Source organism: Symphalangus syndactylus, chromosome 8 (genome assembly GCF_028878055.3).
Source record: "Symphalangus syndactylus isolate Jambi chromosome 8, NHGRI_mSymSyn1-v2.1_pri, whole genome shotgun sequence".
Classification (NCBI taxonomy): domain Eukaryota; kingdom Metazoa; phylum Chordata; class Mammalia; order Primates; family Hylobatidae; genus Symphalangus; species Symphalangus syndactylus.
Window position 1 is genome coordinate 78440278 of NC_072430.2, and position 18291 is coordinate 78458568.

Below are 18291 nucleotides of genomic sequence, written 5' to 3' on the forward strand. Positions count from 1 at the left end.
TACTATATATTGTTGATGGAAAACCATACATATTGTAAAAGTATAGTAAAATTCTGCTCTGGAAGGATACAATCCAAATTCATAATAGTGGTTACTTCTGAAGTTAACAGGAATAAAAGATTCTAACAAACATTCTGACTTTATTGGTAAGTTTTATTTCTTTTAAAAAAGAAAACTGGGCCAGGCGCAGTGGCTCATGCCTGTATTCCCAGCACTTTGGGAGGCTGACGCGGGCAGATCACTTGAGGTCAGAAGCTCGAGACCAGCCTGGCCAACATGGTGAAACCCAACCTCTACTAAAAATACAAAAATTAGCCAGGCATGGTGGCACACACCTGTAGACCTGGCTGCCTGGGAAGCTGAAGAGGGAGGATTACTTGAACCCAGGAGGTGGAGGTTGCAGTGTGCCAAGACTGCTCCACTGCGCTCCAGCCTGGGAGACAGAGAAAGACTGTTTCAAAAGAAGAGAAGAAGAGAAGAGAAGCAACATACAATAAATAAGTTAATATATTTGATTACAAATCAAGACACAAAGAAATCTCAGTCCTGATAGGCTTAGGCAAATACTGAAGTCCTGTCTTAGACTTTTTTTGAGACAGTCTTGCTCTGTCGCCCAGACCGGAATGCAATGGCACGATCTCGGCTCACTGCAACCTCTGCCTCCCTGGTTCAAGCGATTCTTCTGCCTCAGCCTCCGGAGTAGCTGGGATTACAGGCACCCGCCACCATACCTAGCTAATTTTTGTATTTTTAGTAGAGATGGTGTTTCACCATGTTAGCCAGGCTGGTCTCAAACTCCTGACCTTGGATCCGCCCACCTCAGCCTCCCAAAGTGCTGGGATTACAGATGTGAGCCACCGCACCCGGCTTAGACTATTTTTTTAAAGACAGGATCATGTCTATTGCCCAGGCTGGATTGCTGTGGCGTGACCATGGCTCACCGCAGCTTCGACCTCCTGGGCTCAAGCAATCCTCCTGCCTCAGCCTCCTGAGTAGCTAGGACTACAGGTGTGGACCACCACGTCCAGCTAATTTTTTATTTTTTGTAGAGTCAGGGTCTCACTATGTTGCCCAGGCTGGTCTTGAACTCCTGGGCTCAAGCAATCCTTCCAAAGTGCTGGGGTTACAGGTGTGAGCAACCATACCCAGCTTTGTCCTAGACTTCTAAAAGCCAGATGCAAAAATTCAGGATTGGAGAGAAACTGTTCAGTAATGTATTCAGGGTGGGAGGCAGGTTTTTAGTTGCTCATGAATTCAGGATGAAATCATCAGAGTAAGTTAATGTAATGTTAGGCAGAATTGAAAGTTTCTTTTCTAAGTAAGGACAGGAATGATTCTCTTTATTCTTCACTCAGTCAACAAGCATTCATCAAATATTGAATGCTTACTGTGTCCTAGGACCATGGTAACTGGAATGCTATATTCAGATCTAAGCATCCCATTTTAAGAGGTACACTGAGAAACTAAAATGAATCCTTGGTGTCTCATGCATCTCAAACTTAGAAGGGTCAAATTGGACTCATTATCTTCCCCTACATATTCTGTTCTCTCTGAATTCTCCTTCTTAGGTAATACCCACAATTATACATTCACTTAAACTAGATTTCTGGAAGTTATTCTCAGTTTCTCTCTTAGCCCTCACCCAGTTTCTAATCAATTACCAAACCCTGTCAATACAACTTTGCCTGAGTTTGGCCTCTCCTGTTTATCCAATACCTACTGCCTTAGTATAGGCCCCAAAGACTCAACTCTGCCATTATAGCATGAAGGTAGCCATAGATGATATATAAATGAATGAGCATGGCTATGTTTCAATAAAATTATGGACATGAAATTAAAATTTCATGTAGTTTTTAAGAGTCACAAAATATTTGTCTTCTTTTAATTTTTCTTCAACCCTTTAAAAATGTAAAAAACATTTTTAGGCTAGGTGCAGTGGCTCACACTTGTAATCCCAGCACATTGGGAGACCAAGGTGGGTGGATCACCTGAGGTCAGGAGTTCTAGACCAGCCTGACCAATATGGTCAAACCCCATCTCTACTAAAGATACAAAAATTAGCCAGGCATGGTGGCGTGCGACTGTAGTCCCAGCTACTGGGGAGGCTGAGACAGGCGAATTGCTTGAGCCCAGGAGGTAGAGGTTACGGTGAGCCAAGATTGCACCACTGCACTCCACCCTGGGTAACAGAGCGAGACTCTGTGGCAAAAATAAATAAATAAATAAACAAACAAAGAAAAAAACATTTTTAGCTGGTGGACCATACAAAAACAGGTAGTGGGCCAGATTTGGCCTATGGACTATATAGTTTGCCCAAAACTGACTTACATCATTAATCTGGCTTCAAACAGGCCTCCTTTAGTTCATATTATTGATGGTGCTTGCCTGATACAATATTGTTAAATTAACTTATGTATGTGCTTAGTTTCCTAGTTAGGGCCTTCCTTCAGTTGTTACTTTTTTCTATATTCTCAGGTCCAGGGAAGTTTTAGGATTTAACAAAAGTGTATACTCACAATAAGACTTATAAACAAAAATCTAATGAATAATTTTACAAGCAAGTTTGTAGACTATGATTCAAATTCTTCACTTGACAAGCACTCATGATATTCAACCTAGTTCAAGGAAGTTTCCCATAAACAAAACATTTAGGATACATACTATAAAGGCATGTAGCAGTTTCTTTATATTTAAAGATCAGGCTGGCTCACGCCTGTAATCCCAGCACTGCGGGAGGCCGAGGCAGGTGAATCGCCTGAGCTCAGGAGGTCGAGACCAGCCTGGGCAACATAGCGAAACCCCATCTCTACTAAAAATACAAAAATTAGCAGGACGTGGTGGCAGGCACCTGTAGTCCTAGCTACTCTGGAGGCTCAGGTGGCAGAATCGCTTAAACACAGGAGGCGGAGGTTGCAGTGAGCTGAGATCATGCCACTGCACTCCAGCCTGGATGATAGAGCAAAACTCTGTCTCAAATAAACAAAAATAAAATTTAAAAGATCATACTTGTTTCTGGAATAGAGCTTGTAAAAAGTTCTGGTTCATTTATTGGTGCTGGACTCTCCTCAAAAGCAGTATTTCCAGGCTCCACCACTTTGTGGCTCTGAGACTGATCGAAACCTTCATAGCTTCCTGCTTGGGTAGTCCGGTTCATGCACATGAGGGATATGCCAGCTATCAGGATGCTGCAGAACAGGGTGACCGCTGTGATGATCATCTGCCGACACGAAAAAGAGATATCAGGCCACTTTTCACAAGTTCATCTTGATGATCTTAGGGCACATTTTCTTTTTTTTTTTTTTTTTTTTGAGATGGAGTCTTGCTGTGTCTCCCAGGCTGGAGTGCAGTGGCGCGATCCCGGCTCACTGCAACCTCTTCCTCCCAGGTTCACGCCATTCTCCTGCCTCAGCCTCCCAAGTAGCTGGGACTACAGGCGCCCGCCACCACGCCCGGCTAATTGTTTATATTTTTTGTAGAGACGGAGTCTCACCGTGTTAGTCAGGATGGTCTCGATCTCCTGACCTCGTAATCCGCCCGTCTCGGCCTCCCAAAGTGCTGGGATTACAGGCGCGAGCCACCGCGCCCGGCCATCTTAGGGCACATTTTTGATGGACAATGTATCTCCACAGTTTTAAATACTCTAGAACAGTGGCTCTTTTAAAAAGGTAAGTGTAAGTAAGGAATGTAAGTTACTTGGAGAGAAATTAGGGTTTGCTTGTAATTACACAAGGTTTTAGATGCTTCTTTCATTGTATAACAATTGGTTACCAACATAGCCACTGGTTTCCTTTACAAGGTATCTAAATGATTTCTCTCTGATGTTTTCTTTACTCCTAAGTTTCTGCTCACTATCACATATAATTCACGCATACTTCAGTCACTAAGATGTTTTTATGGTAATGATATTAAAAATAATTATAGCTAATATTTATTGAGCACTAACCAGATGCCAAGACTAGTCTAAATCTTTTATATGTATAATCTTATTTATTCTCACAAAAACATAATAAAATCCAAAATTGCAAAACAGAAAAAAAGAGTAAGAAATCAAAATTACGTGGAGAGGTTTTTTAAAAACACATCTTTGGACTCCACCCCTAAAGAATTCTGCAGGTCCCACAAGCCACCTACTCTATAGCTTTTCAAGAATATTTTTCCTAGATACGTTTTGTCCTGAAATTTATATTTATGATAGGATTAAGAGTCAAGAATTTGACCTTTATTATTACTGCTGACTTATTAAATGGTTTTAAATTAATCACTCTTTTCTCCAGCAGAGGGAACACAATTCGTAAGTGTGATTAAGAACATTCAATAAGTTTTAAGCATTTAGAAATCTTCAGCTAAAAATGGACTTAGACATGTAAAATGTCAATGTTCTAGGTGAGACAAAGTGATATAGGATCACCGATCTGATATGCAATAAATTGAAATCGATTTTCAAAGTTAATTTTAATGTAAGTCTAGCAAGGCACATTAACAAGCTAAAAAGAGACATTCTCAAGAACAGAACTGCCAGTAAACTCTTCCCACCTGTTCTTTTCCATAAAAGAAGGCTGAGTCAATGCTATCTCCATTGTGTTTTCCAGTTATCAAAAGAACACCAACAAGGAGAGCAGGAATTCTGTAATCACAAGGGATATTGGGAGAGAAAAAGAAAGGATGAATAGTAACTGTGTATATGGAAAGGTGTAAGCAAACAGAGAACTACCAACTTACCCCCAGCCAGATATTATGATGATTCCAACAGGAATTTGTACCCTCTCTCGCTTTTTCAAAAGAAACAAAGAAATTGCTAGAAGGCCTAAGAATAAGAAGATTGAAAGAGAGACAGTTACTCAACATTGATCAGACTTCATGAAATTTTATTTCCTTTTTTTTTAAACCAAGTTTATTTCATAGTAGTCTGTGGTTTTTGCTTTAGAATTTATTCCTTCTAAATAAATGCTATCCTCAATATTTTGAAGCAAGTTTTAATTCAAAATCATTCATTGTTTCCCTTATATATTGTTTCTTTACTCAATTCTTTTTATCTGTGAGGATTTATTTTCTCTCTGGTTTTTGTTTGTTTGTTTTTTGGATAGGGTCTCGCTTTGTTGCCCAGGCTGGAGTGCAGAGGTGTGATCACAGCTCCCTGCAGCCTTGACCTCCAGGGTTCAAGTGATCCTTCCACCTCAGCCTCCTGAGTAGCTGGGACTACAGCCACATGCCACCATGCCTGGCTAAATAAGAATTTTTTTTGTAGAGACAGAGTCACCCTATGTTGCCCTAGCTGGTCTTGAACTCCTGAGCTCAGTGGATCCTCCCACCTCTGCCTCCCAAAGTGCTGGGATTACAGGCATGAACCACTGCGTCTGGAGAAGTATTTCTTTCCAAAAGCCCTAATCATTTTATTGTTTTGATTAATGTATTTGGAATCTAAGTATAACTGAAAAACATTTTTTTTTCTTTAGACAGAGTCTTACTCTGTCGCCCAGGCTGGAGTTCAGTGGCATGATCTTGGTTCACTGCAACCTCTGCCTCCTGGGTTCAAGCAATTTTCATGCCTTAGCCAAACGAGTAGCTGGGATTACAGGTGTGCACCACCACATCAGGCTAACTTTGTATTTTTAGTAGAAATGGGTTTCACCACGTTGCCCATGCTGGTCTTGAACTCCTGGCCTCAAGTGATCCACCTGCCTTGGCTTCCCAAAGTTCTGGAATTATAGGCGCGAGCCACTGTGCCCAGCTGAAAAACATTTTTTAATTGAATACAGAACAATTCTAAAAATAAAAACATCCCCCTCTTCTGGTGCTAAGAAGTATGGGCAACTCTTACCCAGGTTATGTTTTTAGAAAATGCCCTAAGTGTAATGATAGCGCTTAATACAAACATACTCTGAATTTAATACAAACACAAATGTTTTGAAGTTCTTGAACTTTCCTTACAACTTGTATGTAATTATGTATACAAGTAACATTTTATTTAATAAATTCTACATAGTTATAGGATCTTAGAACTTTAAAGTTGAAAAGGACCTCTATTTTAAATTAGCACCTTCATTTTATAGATGTGGAAATGAGGGTTTGCCCAAGTGATACAGCCAGCAGAGGGCAGAGAGGGACTAGAAACCTAGTCTTTTGACACAAGCTAAATTCTTTGTTTCTTGAATCAGTTTCTCAAACTCAGATTTGTGGACCCCTAGGGTGCCTAAGACATATTCTTCAGGATCTGGGAATTTCTATGAGAAATTTTAAGTCTTTTTTTTTTCTTTTTTTCTTTTTCAGTGGTAGTCAGCTGTGTATCCACCTTGCAACCAACATGCAGTCTCATTTCAGAATTTATATTGGGTTTATTTTTATTTTATTTTAGAGATGGGGGTCTCACTTTGTTACCCAGGTTGGGGCACAGTAGCATAATCATAGCTCAAAATTCTGGGCTCAAGGGATCCTCCTGCCTCAGCCTCCTGAGTAGCTGGGACTACAGGCATGTACCAGCATGCCCAGCTAATTTTCAAATTTTTTATAGAGAGAGGGTCTTACTATGTTGCCCAGGCTAGTCTCGAACTACTGGCCTCAAGCAATCCTCCTGCCTGGATCTCCCAAAGTGTTGGGATTACAGGCATGAGCCACTGTGCCTGGCCAGAGCTTACAATGGGTTTTATATTAGGTTTGAGTCAAGCGAAGGCCAAATGATATTACAACACACAGTCCAAATGAAATGGTATTTTGAAGAAAGAATATCAGTGAGATAACAAGGTCAAAATCCCACATATGGAAGTAAAGGCAAGGCAAAAAAGCCATAGCAGTGAGTTCCCTTTTATGTTTCAAGCAATGATTTACATTAGCAAAACAAGATCCTTTGTCGTGTTAATTAATGTTGCTAATTAGAATTACTGGGTTTGTGGTTTTGTTTGAATAGAATCTGTGAATTTGCTTTGGTTTTAGAATTGCATATGAGCTGTATATAAAGAATACATACCTAGATTTAAGATTGTCCAGATTAAATAACACTGTGCTAGATTTAATATAAATTGACATTGAGGTCCTTGAGAATTGGTTTTCTTTACCACTTTTCCTCCCTCAATCCATTTGTACACTGTATAGTTGCAGTGCCAGGGAAACAAGTAACTAATCAAAAAGGGGTGCCATCTTTGTTACAGTAGCAAGGGCAGTCTTTAAAATTCTAATGTACATCACTCCTGCCTTGTGAAAAGAACTATATACAAACAGGCAGAATCCAGCTAGCCCTGGATCTCTCACTGAAGAAGCTGTGAGAGCTCCTGCCTAAATCAGTCTAACTTTTTGGGCCTATTTCTCAGTTTGCAAAATGAAGGATTTAAATTAGACCAGTGTTTCCTAAGGTGTAGAGATTATAGGTGTCACAAAGGTGAAAATGTTTTGACTAGTTATACGTTTATTTTAATGTGTATTTGAAAAAAAGTAATTAGCAAATGAAACCTGGGATTTTACTGATATACGGCTCAACTGATTAAAGTTTAAAAAAAAAAGTAAATCAATTTTAAGGAAAAAAGAACAAGTAGTGTGCAGATGTGGCAAAAATTGTGAGGATGGTATGAAAATGAGTAAAACTAAAAACGATCGAATGGGATGACTTAAAATGACATTTTCAGGTCTAAAATTCTGTCATAGCATAATAATCTGATGGTTAAAGGGCACCTTTACTGGGTTTTGGGAATTCAGAACAACTTCTTTGAATAGACTTTGGCGTGCATGCTTGCAGAGGGTTTCAGAGAGACTTAGGACATTTTAATTGATTGATCTAGTTGCTGCTCTCTTATTCTGATTATAAAGTTAACCTGAATAAGCCTAGTTATTAGACATCAAGTTGATCCATCGATATTTTGAAATATAAAGTCTTTAGGCTCTTTTGTCATTGCATAAAATCTCATGCTATGCAAGATGTACTTGCCTTTAAGAAGCACAAACCATCTTCTGTTTGTGCTGAATTTTTCATTCCGTGATTCCTCACCACATTGTTGCTTCACTTCAAAAGGCTGTTGACTGAGATGGAACCTGCTTTTGATCCTGAAGGCATGAAATCAAAGGTCCGTCCTTTGCGGCCACTTCCTGACACCTGCCTCCTACCATTCTACTATTTCGTTTTATGTGCCACTTTATAGGTTCAAATTTGTAGGATGAATACAAAGCAGCCAGACAGAATTTTTCACAAACATACCAGAATGTATGCATCCACGTAAATATTATACTTCAAAATAGCAATGTGCTACAACATTTTGAATATCCTTTTTGGAGTCAGTTGAAATGAGAAACAGTCTTTCTCACTGGGTCCTTTTCTATTTCCATGCCTTTTTATTCCCCTAGTTTTCTTCTTCTCTTATTACCTCTAATCCTTCTATTTAATAACTAACATAGTTCCATTTGTTTAGTGCCTACCATGTACCAGACACAAATACTCACATTTCATTTTGTCCTCAAAGTAACTCTGTAAGGTGCTGTAACCTAGTTTTACAAATGAGGAAACTGAGGCTTCAAAAGTTAAGTAATTTGCATAAGGCAGAGCCAGAATTTCCCTGTTCAGCAGGACTCGATAGTGAGCTCTGGAACACACCTCGTGTATCTTGCCCATTCCCTCCTTTCTCCATCTGTCTTCAGTATCTTCCCTCTTGTCTCCAAAAGGGAGCAGCACTGACAGCAGCCTAGAGCCACAGGCCCTGGGGAAAAGGACCATGTGACTGGACAAGGCCCTGAGCCCAGGCAGGAATAGAGTACATTAGGAAACAGAGCTCAGCTTTGCCGATGGCCTCTGTGGGTGGGCTGATCTGCCTCAGTGCATGGCTTGATCCTGTACTACCAGACTTCAAATAGATCATTAGAAGCTCAGGGCTATTAGGAATGGGGTGGGGTGGGGAACAGATCTCAATTTTCATTCATAATCCAACTCACCTGTCCACAGGTAGGTGCTATAGAGGGAGCTGTACAATAGAACAAACACCAAAATTTGTCCAACAAAATTTTTTTCTTTAACAAAATTCCATATCATCATTCCAGCACAGACAATAGACTAAGGAAAAAATTATTAAAAGACTTCGTAAATAGCTAAGAAAACCATATAATTCAATACTGCAACAGAAAATTCCAATTAAGCCAGCCATAGTCATCTTTCATTCACAGCAAATATAATTATTTATTTAAAATTTTTTGTGAATAATTATCAAGTATTACACACTACTTATACTAAAACTTCAAACTTTATGTTAAAAATCCATTTTATACCAGAGCCTTTGACAATATACATATTCAATTGAAACAGACGACTACATTCTAAATATTAATTTTATACCTGTATTTAGCAATGGCTTACATTAAAATTGCTAAAGTTCTTTCCATTATAATTTGAGACATGCAAAGATTAATTAGAAAAATAAGATTGTGAAAGAGTTCAATTATTAATGATTAAATTGCTTCTATTAAAAAATGCAAAGTTATCAAATGCCATTATTAGCCTCAACTTTAGATAATTTAAGACATTTTGCAATATTAAATATGTTAGGCATATAGTAATTGTGATCAAACTGTAACTGACTGCATTTGGTAATACTTCTGACTTCATAACTGGAAAAACCTAGCAAAGTTATTTTCTCCTCTACAGTAGAATAATCCATTAGAAAAACATAGTTCTAAATATCAGTAGTTTTACTAACCTGAGCAATGAGTAAATTAGTTGTAAGCATATGAGGAAGCTGTTTATATTTCTTACTCAAAAGAAGAATAGCCAGAGACCAGATCTTGAAGACAAAAGGTTCAAAAGTTATTCATGTTTCTTAATCTTTATAATTACTTATTAAATAACACAATGATTAGCCTCTTTAAATAACCCTCTTTGTTCTGGTTCAGAAAGAATTTCCAATATTTTATTTAATCTGTCTAGTTCCAAAAAGGTAAATTATTATAACCAATGTAAAATAACAAGCATGGAGAGATCCCATAATAAATTAACTCTCCAAAAATTACAGGGTCTTTAAGAACTAATGTGGCCAGGCATTGTGGCTCATGCCTGTAATCTTAGCACTTTGGGAGGCCAAGGCGGGTGGATCACCTGAGGTCAGGAGCTCGAGACCAGCCTGGCCAACATGACGAAACCCTGTCTCTACTAAAAATACAAAAATTAGCTGGGTGCGGTGGTGGGTGCCTGTAATCCCAGCTATTCAGAAGGCTAAGGCAGAAGAATTGCTTGAACCTGGGAGGCAGAGATTGCAGTGAGCCAAGATTGCGTCACTGCAGTCTGGCCTGGGTGACAGAGCAAGACTCCATCTCAAAAAACAAAACAAAACAAAGCAAAACAAAACTAATGCCTTGGCCAGGTGCAGTGGCTCACGCCTGTAATCCCAGCATTTTGGGAGGCCCAGACAGGCAGATCACTTGAGGTTAAGAGTTCAAGACCAGCCTGGCCAACATGGCAAAACCCCACCTCTACTGGGTGTGGTGGTGCATGCCTGTAATCCCAGCTACTTGGGAGGCTAAGGGAGGAGGACTGCTTGAACCCAGGAGGGAGAAGTTGCAGTGAGCCAAGCTGAGATCATGCCACTGCATTCCAGCCTGGGCAACAGAGGGAGACTCTGTCTCAACAAAAAAAGAACGAATCCCTTGACCAGGGCCATGTTCTAACTATGCCTACCTTCTGTGTCTGGGGTGGGACACAGGGTCACAGACAACTATTCAGGGAAGGAGCTTTAGTGGGAGATAGTTATAATAATGCACTATTCTAAGTTTTTTTCCTTTTCCATTTCCACCATATTGTCTCATGGGGTATCTAAATGCCAGGCTGTTTTACTTTAAACAACATATACCACCCACCTTTAAGATTAATCATCTTACATTCCTCATTTTTTATTCTTTGTGTGTGTGTGAGATAGAGTCTCACTGAAGTGCAGTGGTGTGATCTCGGCTCACTGAAACCTCCGCCTCCCAGACTCAAGACACTCTTGTGCCTCAGCCACCCAGGTAGCTGGGATTACAGATGCATACCACCATGCCTGACTAATTTTATATTTGTAGTAGAGATGGGGATTCTCCATTTTGGCCAGGCTGGTCTCGAACTTCTGGCCTCAAGTGATCTGTCTGTCTCTGCCTCCCAAAGTGTTGGGATTACAGGCATGAGCCACGGTGCCAGATCACATTCCTCATATTTTAAAGGATTGGGTTTCCATTCTACCTACATAGTGGCCAGGTAAGTATCCTGGCTGACTTCCTTCTTTCCTCATTGCCAACTGAAATGTATATGGTCTCTTTCCCCAAACTGCCCTGTTATGAATGGGTATAGTAGATTTTAAGAATACGTGACAGAGGTGGAATTTCTTTAAAATTAACCACACATTTATTTGTTACCAATATACATATTCACCCCCACCTCCTTTAACTGTCCACATTGTCTTTTTTTTCAGCCAGAATATCTGTAGTTTTACTAACATGGATTCAATAGGCCATTTGATCTGTAAGATATTCTAGCTGTTATATACTTAATTATTTAATTTTAGTTAGATATATTCAGTTTGAGAAGTAACCACAAGTTTCATTAACATTAAATAGGTGGTTGGACTTGAACTCAAAGATACCTTCTGACCCCATGATTCTAGAACAGCTAGGAATTCTATAGTGACTCATCATTTGCAGAATGCTTTTCACATATATTATTTCATGTAATCCCTTAAAAAACCCATGGAAATATGTGAAATTATTGTCATTATTTTATGCTGGAAAACAGAAATTTAGAAAGGCTAAGGTAACTCCACAGAGACATACAGCTAGTTTGTGAGAGGGCCAGGAATAAAATCCAGGTCTGACTAAATCTCATGTCTTGTCTGCTATAGAACTCTAACTCCCAAATGGAAAAACAAAACTCAGTTAATCAGAAGGCTGATATTATATTTTATGGGCAGGCTTTAGCTTTCTTTATTTCACAAGAAACTAGATTTTTAAATCCCTTCTATTAACAATCTATTCTCAAAACTCATTCTGTGGTTTCCATTCATTTTGGGATGCAACATACTTACCAAGGAGATCAGGCTGACAATACTTATATCAAAACTAACATTCTGGATGGCATATGCCAACGGCTTAGGGTCCATAGTGGGAAAGGTCAGTAACCAGGCAGAAACGTACATGATGGGAGCAGACACAAACGTGCTTATCACCATCCCTGAGGTTATCTGCAAAAATGAAATCAAACGGAGGAGTTATAATCTCAATTAAACATTAAATAACCAGGCACACTAAAGCTTTCTGAAATAAAAATGAGACACAGTAAAGACATTATAAAATCCAGCATGTTATCCAATACCATACTTCCCCTTTCTGAGAATCCTTAATACAAAATACAATTGAGTTACCTTAGTTCCTCTTCTAATCTATGCTTAATTTATATTTATGCATAATAAATACTAGAAATTTACTGTTGATGGTTAGTTATCCTCTAGGTTCTAGAAAGTAAACCGTAGCAATGATATAAATAAACCTGTTTCACAAACTATATGGCAAAAAAGAAAAGGAATTCAAAAAAAGAAAATTACCATGCAAATATTTATTTTACAGATTAAATAACAGAATTGACTTCCATTAAACAATTTAGTTCCTTTGTATTATATTTAAAAATCATTTACTCTGATGCTGTAGATACCATGTACAATACATTCAGACACTGTTTATTAATTTCAATTTGGTGTCAATTGATTTTAGCTATCTGCCGCAGTTGATTATGCAGTATTTTGCATCTGGTGCTTGAAATTATCAATGATAAAATAGGCATTTTTTTCTTCAAAATTTCAAAGTTACCTTTCTGTAAATAATTTTTAGGTTTCAGTCTAAGTACAGAAATAAAATAGTTAAAACTAAAAAAACTAACTAAAAAAAGTCATGGCTGACTAAAGACCCCAGATTAAATGACTATTGTTACATTATGTTACATGATGCCTATTTCTTATAATGAGATAGCTTATAGGCATCAAATTCTCATAAAAAACAATGCTGCTTGCTCTATCACCCAGGCTAGAGTGCAGTGGTGCAATCTTAGCTCACTGCAACCTCTGCCTCCTGGGTTCAAACAAATCTTGTGCCTCAGCCACCCAAGTAGCTGGGATTACAGGCATCTACCACCATACCCAGCTAATGTTTGTATTTTTAGTAGAGACAGGGTTTTGCCATGTTGGCCAGGCTGGTCTCGAACTCCTGGCCTCAAGTGATCCACCCACCTCAGCCTCCCACAGTGCTGGGCCTCATAAAAAACAACATTGCTTTCTATGTTTAGAAATTAAAAATGGGCTGGGCACAGTGGCTCATGCCTGTAATCCCAGCACTTTGGGAGGCTAAGGCAGAAGGCAGGAATTTGAAACCAGCCTGGGGCAATGTAGTGAGACCCCCGTCGTCTCTATTTTTTCATTTTTAAAAAAGAATTTTAAAAAATTTAAAATGAATTTTAAATCTTTTTTCTACTAAACACACCATCAAACTTAGAAAGTACTATATACATACAATTTCTACTTCCATGTTGAACTGTGTTGCAAAGATAGCCACTCCTGGTGCTACAGGAAAGACACCATACAGAAATGCATAATTTGATAAACTTGTATGGTTCACCACACTGTCGCCCTTGTCCAAGAGTTCCACCATTTCTCTGCACAAAAGTGGCAGCACCAGACTGAAGAAAAAAGAAAAACATCATTTCAAAGCATGGTTGTCCCCAGTAGCAGGCTGCTCTGGTGAATTTGGCATCAGGTTCTCCTGCCCAGAAGGTATGTCTATTTGCATGCACATATTCTGTGCATGTCTACCTGGGCACATTTTGTTGAAAAAATCAAGAATTCAACTTGGAGCCATTTAAAGTGTAACAATATACTGGAAATACCTCACACATCAGGGATTAGGAGGGAAAAAAAGATTTTTTTGGTTCTACAAATAATTTTTGTTTTTTGCCAAAAGATGGTAAAAGTTGCGATTCTAGCTACTTTCTTGCTTCCTCTATCAGTTTACTGAAATGTTCAAAAAAAGAAAGAAGGTTGACGATCTGCATAAAAACTTCTTTCAAGAGAATTACTAAACTCCTTTTCTTTTTTCAAAGTATTCTAGAGAGACAGAAACTCCTGTTTTGAAAAAAAAAAAAAAAAGCTGAACTTTATCATGATTAGGGATTGAAATGGTTCAGTTAATAACAACATTGCTTAATAAGATTCTAAAATCCTGCCAGGCATGGTGGCTCAAGCCTGTAATCCCAGCACTTTGGGAGGCTGAGGCAGGCGGATCACGAGTTCAGGTTGGGAGTTCAAGACCAGCCTGGCCAACATGGTGAAACCCCGTCTCTACTAAAGACACAAAAAATTAGCCGGGCATGGTGGCACATGCCTGTAATCCCAGCTACTCAGGAGGCTGAGGCTGGAGAACTGCTTGAACCCAGGAGGTGGAGGTTGCAATGAGCTGAGATCATACCATTGTACTCCAGCCTGGGCAACAGAGCAAGACTCTGTCTCAAAAAAAAAAAAAAAAGATTCTAAAATCCTGTAGAAAAATAGGTATCTTCAAGTAGCTCTTCATCTTTGTAAAAAAAAAAAAAAAAAAAAATTAGCAAAGGAACGAAAACAACTGAGACGGAGCAGAAAACTAGTGAAATGCAGGCCTGTTGAAGAGTCAATTATTAAACAAATCCTTCAGGATTTCATAGAACGAGCAAATCCACAGTAGTTGAGCAAATGGGGCTCTCCTTTAAAATCAGCAAGACCAAGATTGTTAACATTTTCAGAGCAGCACCTAGCAAGGCGCTCTGGGATGGAGTAAAGAACTACTTTTATCTGTATTTTTTTAATTAAAAAACTTAAATATCTAATAAGTATCAAAGACCCCACCCTAAAATCTTTAAAATTAGAATATTTAAATTTTACTTAAAGCAGAATTTGATAATACCATTATTGTTAAAACTATACTTATTACTTCCACAATACTGATACTTTGTTTATGAAGAGCATAACATCGCCATAAATAATTTTCAGTACTTATATTCATTTTTATTATTATGAAAATATAAATAGTAGGTTATGTTGTACTGGTCTCATGAATATAACTGTCTATACATGAGGGGAATTCCATAGTTAAGTATGCCTCAAGTACTTTGGGATAATCTTGCAGTAAAATTATGTCACCTGCACCATCAAGTATAACTCCATGGCTAACGGACCAAGTAAGCTGAAGAACTATTAACTAAGAAGTTGAGGCTGGGCATGGTGGCTCATGCCTGTAATCCCAGCACTTTGGGAGGCTGAGGTGGACGGATCACCTGAGGTCAGGAGTTTGAGACCAGTCTGGCCAACATGGTGCAATCCCGTCTCTACTAAAAATACAAAAATCAGCCAGGTGTGGTGGCAGGCACCTGTAATCCCAGCTACTTGGGAGGCTGAGGCAGGAGAATTGCTTGAACCTAAGAGGCGGAGGTTGCAGTGAGCCAAGATCACACGACTGCACTCCAGCCTGGGTGACAGAGCGAGACTCTGTTTCAAACAAAAACAAAAACAACAACAACAAAAAAGAAGTTGATGAGCATTTTTCATTTGGCAAGCCAGGATCAATGGCTGACAATAATCATTCATACTGACTTAGCTATATTTAGAAAATTTGGCCAACCTCAGAACTACAAAATACTTTTCCCAAATTCATGAAAATGTTTGTATTAGAAATTATTGTTCTGGTTACTACTAAGATGCTTTTGTCTTTACGATCTTTATGGATTGGGAAAAGTCAGAAATGCTGCAAAATTTATTTGAAAATACTGTCAAACTGGAGCATGAGGAGATACTGAGTAAACTTTACGTAAAAGCTGAAGGGAAACCCATCATCTTTATCCTCTGACAGTAAAATGGAAAGAATAAGCTACAGGGAATAAGGAAATGACTTTCCACAATACACCAACATCACATTTTCCTTTATCTCACAACTATTCTACAAGGAGGGGTTATTCATATTCAAAGGGGAAAATGGTTGCAGACATACCCCTGACGAATTGGCTAAATATGGCTTTCAAAAAGTACAATTCTCAAGTTAAATAAGTGATGCTTACAGTTTAGCTGTGATGAGAAGAATTAGTACAACAAATGCTGACTTCTTCAGTCTCTTTATTTTTCCCACCATCGTGAGACCAAGATAAAATAGGGCTGATCCAGAAAAAGAATTTCCAAGTCCATCAAGAAAATTTTCGACATATACAGGTACCTTTCGATCAAGAATAAAATTGAAGGCGATGCCAATGAAGACCATAAATACTATTGGGTTCTGTAATACACGCAGGAGTCCGAGTCCCACAATTTTTATTTTGTTTTGAGAAGCATTTTGAGTATCTTTCCACTTTTGGATTTCACAGAAGATAAACCCTATAGGGTTTAACATCATAAGAGATATTGGTGCCACCAAATAAATGTACTGGAGATATTCTGGGTATGTAGTTTGATATAAAGCTTCAACTGCAAAACAAGAATATTGATTTTTAAATCATGACCACAGAAATACAGATACATGTTACGTATATAACATTTTCTGTACTTTATAGCAATGATAAATCTAAAATTTTCAAAATGACCCAAATAGCCTATTTTGGAAAAGTATAATTTAGTAATAAAGCTGAAAAAAGAAAAACATAATAAATATCATATAGCTTATAAAATGATAACCAAGTTTACACATTATTTTTAAACCTCACTAATTTTTATCATCTAAGGGTTAAAATTAGTCTCCAAAAACAAGCAGAACTGTAGAATTTTTTAGAAGAAACAACTCAAAATCTAGGGACAAACTAAACATTTAAATAGTGATAGCAAAAATGTGTTTATTGGTATCCATGGAGAGAGCAGTTTTACTGGAGAGGTAAGAGACAGAAGTCAGATCACAGAGGGTTGAGGAGAGAGTAGGAGTTATTTAAGGAACTAAAAAGGAGCACAGATGTGGAGTCCAAGCTGTGTAAGAAAAGAAATGAAGACAGGAGAGGTTTGGAGGCCTCTAGGAATTAGGGGCAGTTGGAAGTGCAGGAGTTCAGAGTAAAACAGCTAATGAGCTACTCAGTTAAATATTTTCCAGATGACAAGGTCCAGGATGTGGCCATGGGACTTAGTGGCTGAAATGGAGTAAAGGAAAACATCACTAGAGAAGACGACGTCAAGGAAATGACAGAGCAGAGAATTTCACGGTAGTTCACAAGATAATGACAAAACTTGGGATAAAGGTAAATGAGAAGAAATGCCTAGAATGAGGTCAGCAGGTAACAGCAGAGAGGATGAGTGGTGTAGCCGGAAAGCATGAACCTCAAAGTAGTTTTTAACGACAGAGCAGAGGGATGGTCTAGCAATGGTCCACAGTAGCTGTGGGGATGCCAATCCTACCTTCCACTGCTCATGTGGTGTGCTGGCAATGGGAAAATGAACAACCTCCATTTGAGAGGAATGAAAAGGAATGAATGCCTTCAAAGAAGACCAGTGGAGATACTTAAGGAGTAGAGATAGAAAGGTGGATCTTACAATGTTTGGGAGGGAAATACAGTAGAGTCACATCAGTGCACATTTAGTTAACACAAATTCAAACATACCCTCTTGGGAAAACAAAAGCTGCATTTCCCCCCACCCCCTATAGCATGTTTCCAAGTGCAAACAAATTATTTCAACTGCTGTTCATTGAAGAACAATGCTAGCTAAAAAAATCTGGCTGTGTTAGACTTATGAAAAATGGTACAGTATAGACAAAGTATGTGTGCTGTATTTGGTGGGCATTTTCAGGAGTTTGAATACACAGGATGACTTTAGGACTTAACCACTGCATAAGATGTATTTTTTTATCTCATGAGGGAGGTGAGTGAGTGGGATCAGACTTCTAGCAGTTTCCTGGTAGACGTGAGGGTTGGTGACCTAGTCTTTAGTTTATTAGAGCAACTTAGGGCCTTTCAGTAAACAGCTGGTCTCTAGCACATTTTTGACAATGGGTCCCAAAATTATACAATCTAATGCAAATAAACGCTGATTTATAATTGATTTGAAGTTGAGAAAGATAAAAAAGAACAGCCACAATCGCTCACAAGGAGAGAGGCAAACATGTGAAAACATGTAAAAGATTAGGTTTCTCAATTTACACTAAGATAAAGTGATATAGGTAGGAAAATACACTTGTTTACTTACCCAGGATATATAAGTTCATGTCCCATTAAAGCTACATAACTAGATTATATAACCTTTAGAAGATCACCTTTTTCTTAAAAGCTAAAACCTATTTTTTTAACAGAGTCAATCCCCATTTTCTCAGCTAAGTAAATTC

General features: G+C 38.5%; 1 protein-coding gene across 4 annotated transcripts in view; it reads right to left on the bottom strand.

Moving 5' to 3' along the window:
* Positions 1 to 18291, bottom strand: part of GPR155 (G protein-coupled receptor 155) — a 50890-nt gene that overhangs the window by 21603 nt on the left and 10996 nt on the right. For 2 of the 4 annotated variants that reach the window (XM_055289772.2, XM_055289773.2), the window contains 8 exons: positions 16058 to 16457; positions 13489 to 13654; positions 12015 to 12170; positions 9666 to 9749; positions 8908 to 9025; positions 4720 to 4804; positions 4534 to 4624; positions 3007 to 3217 (listed from right to left, as the gene is read on the bottom strand). In XM_055289772.2, the coding sequence (XP_055145747.1) occupies positions 3007 to 3217; positions 4534 to 4624; positions 4720 to 4804; positions 8908 to 9025; positions 9666 to 9749; positions 12015 to 12170; positions 13489 to 13654; positions 16058 to 16457 (1311 nt within the window). The remainder of the gene's footprint in view (positions 1 to 3006; positions 3218 to 4533; positions 4625 to 4719; positions 4805 to 8907; positions 9026 to 9665; positions 9750 to 12014; positions 12171 to 13488; positions 13655 to 16057; positions 16458 to 18291) is intronic. The other 2 variants (XM_063645597.1, XM_055289774.2) reach the window with 1 other exon arrangement.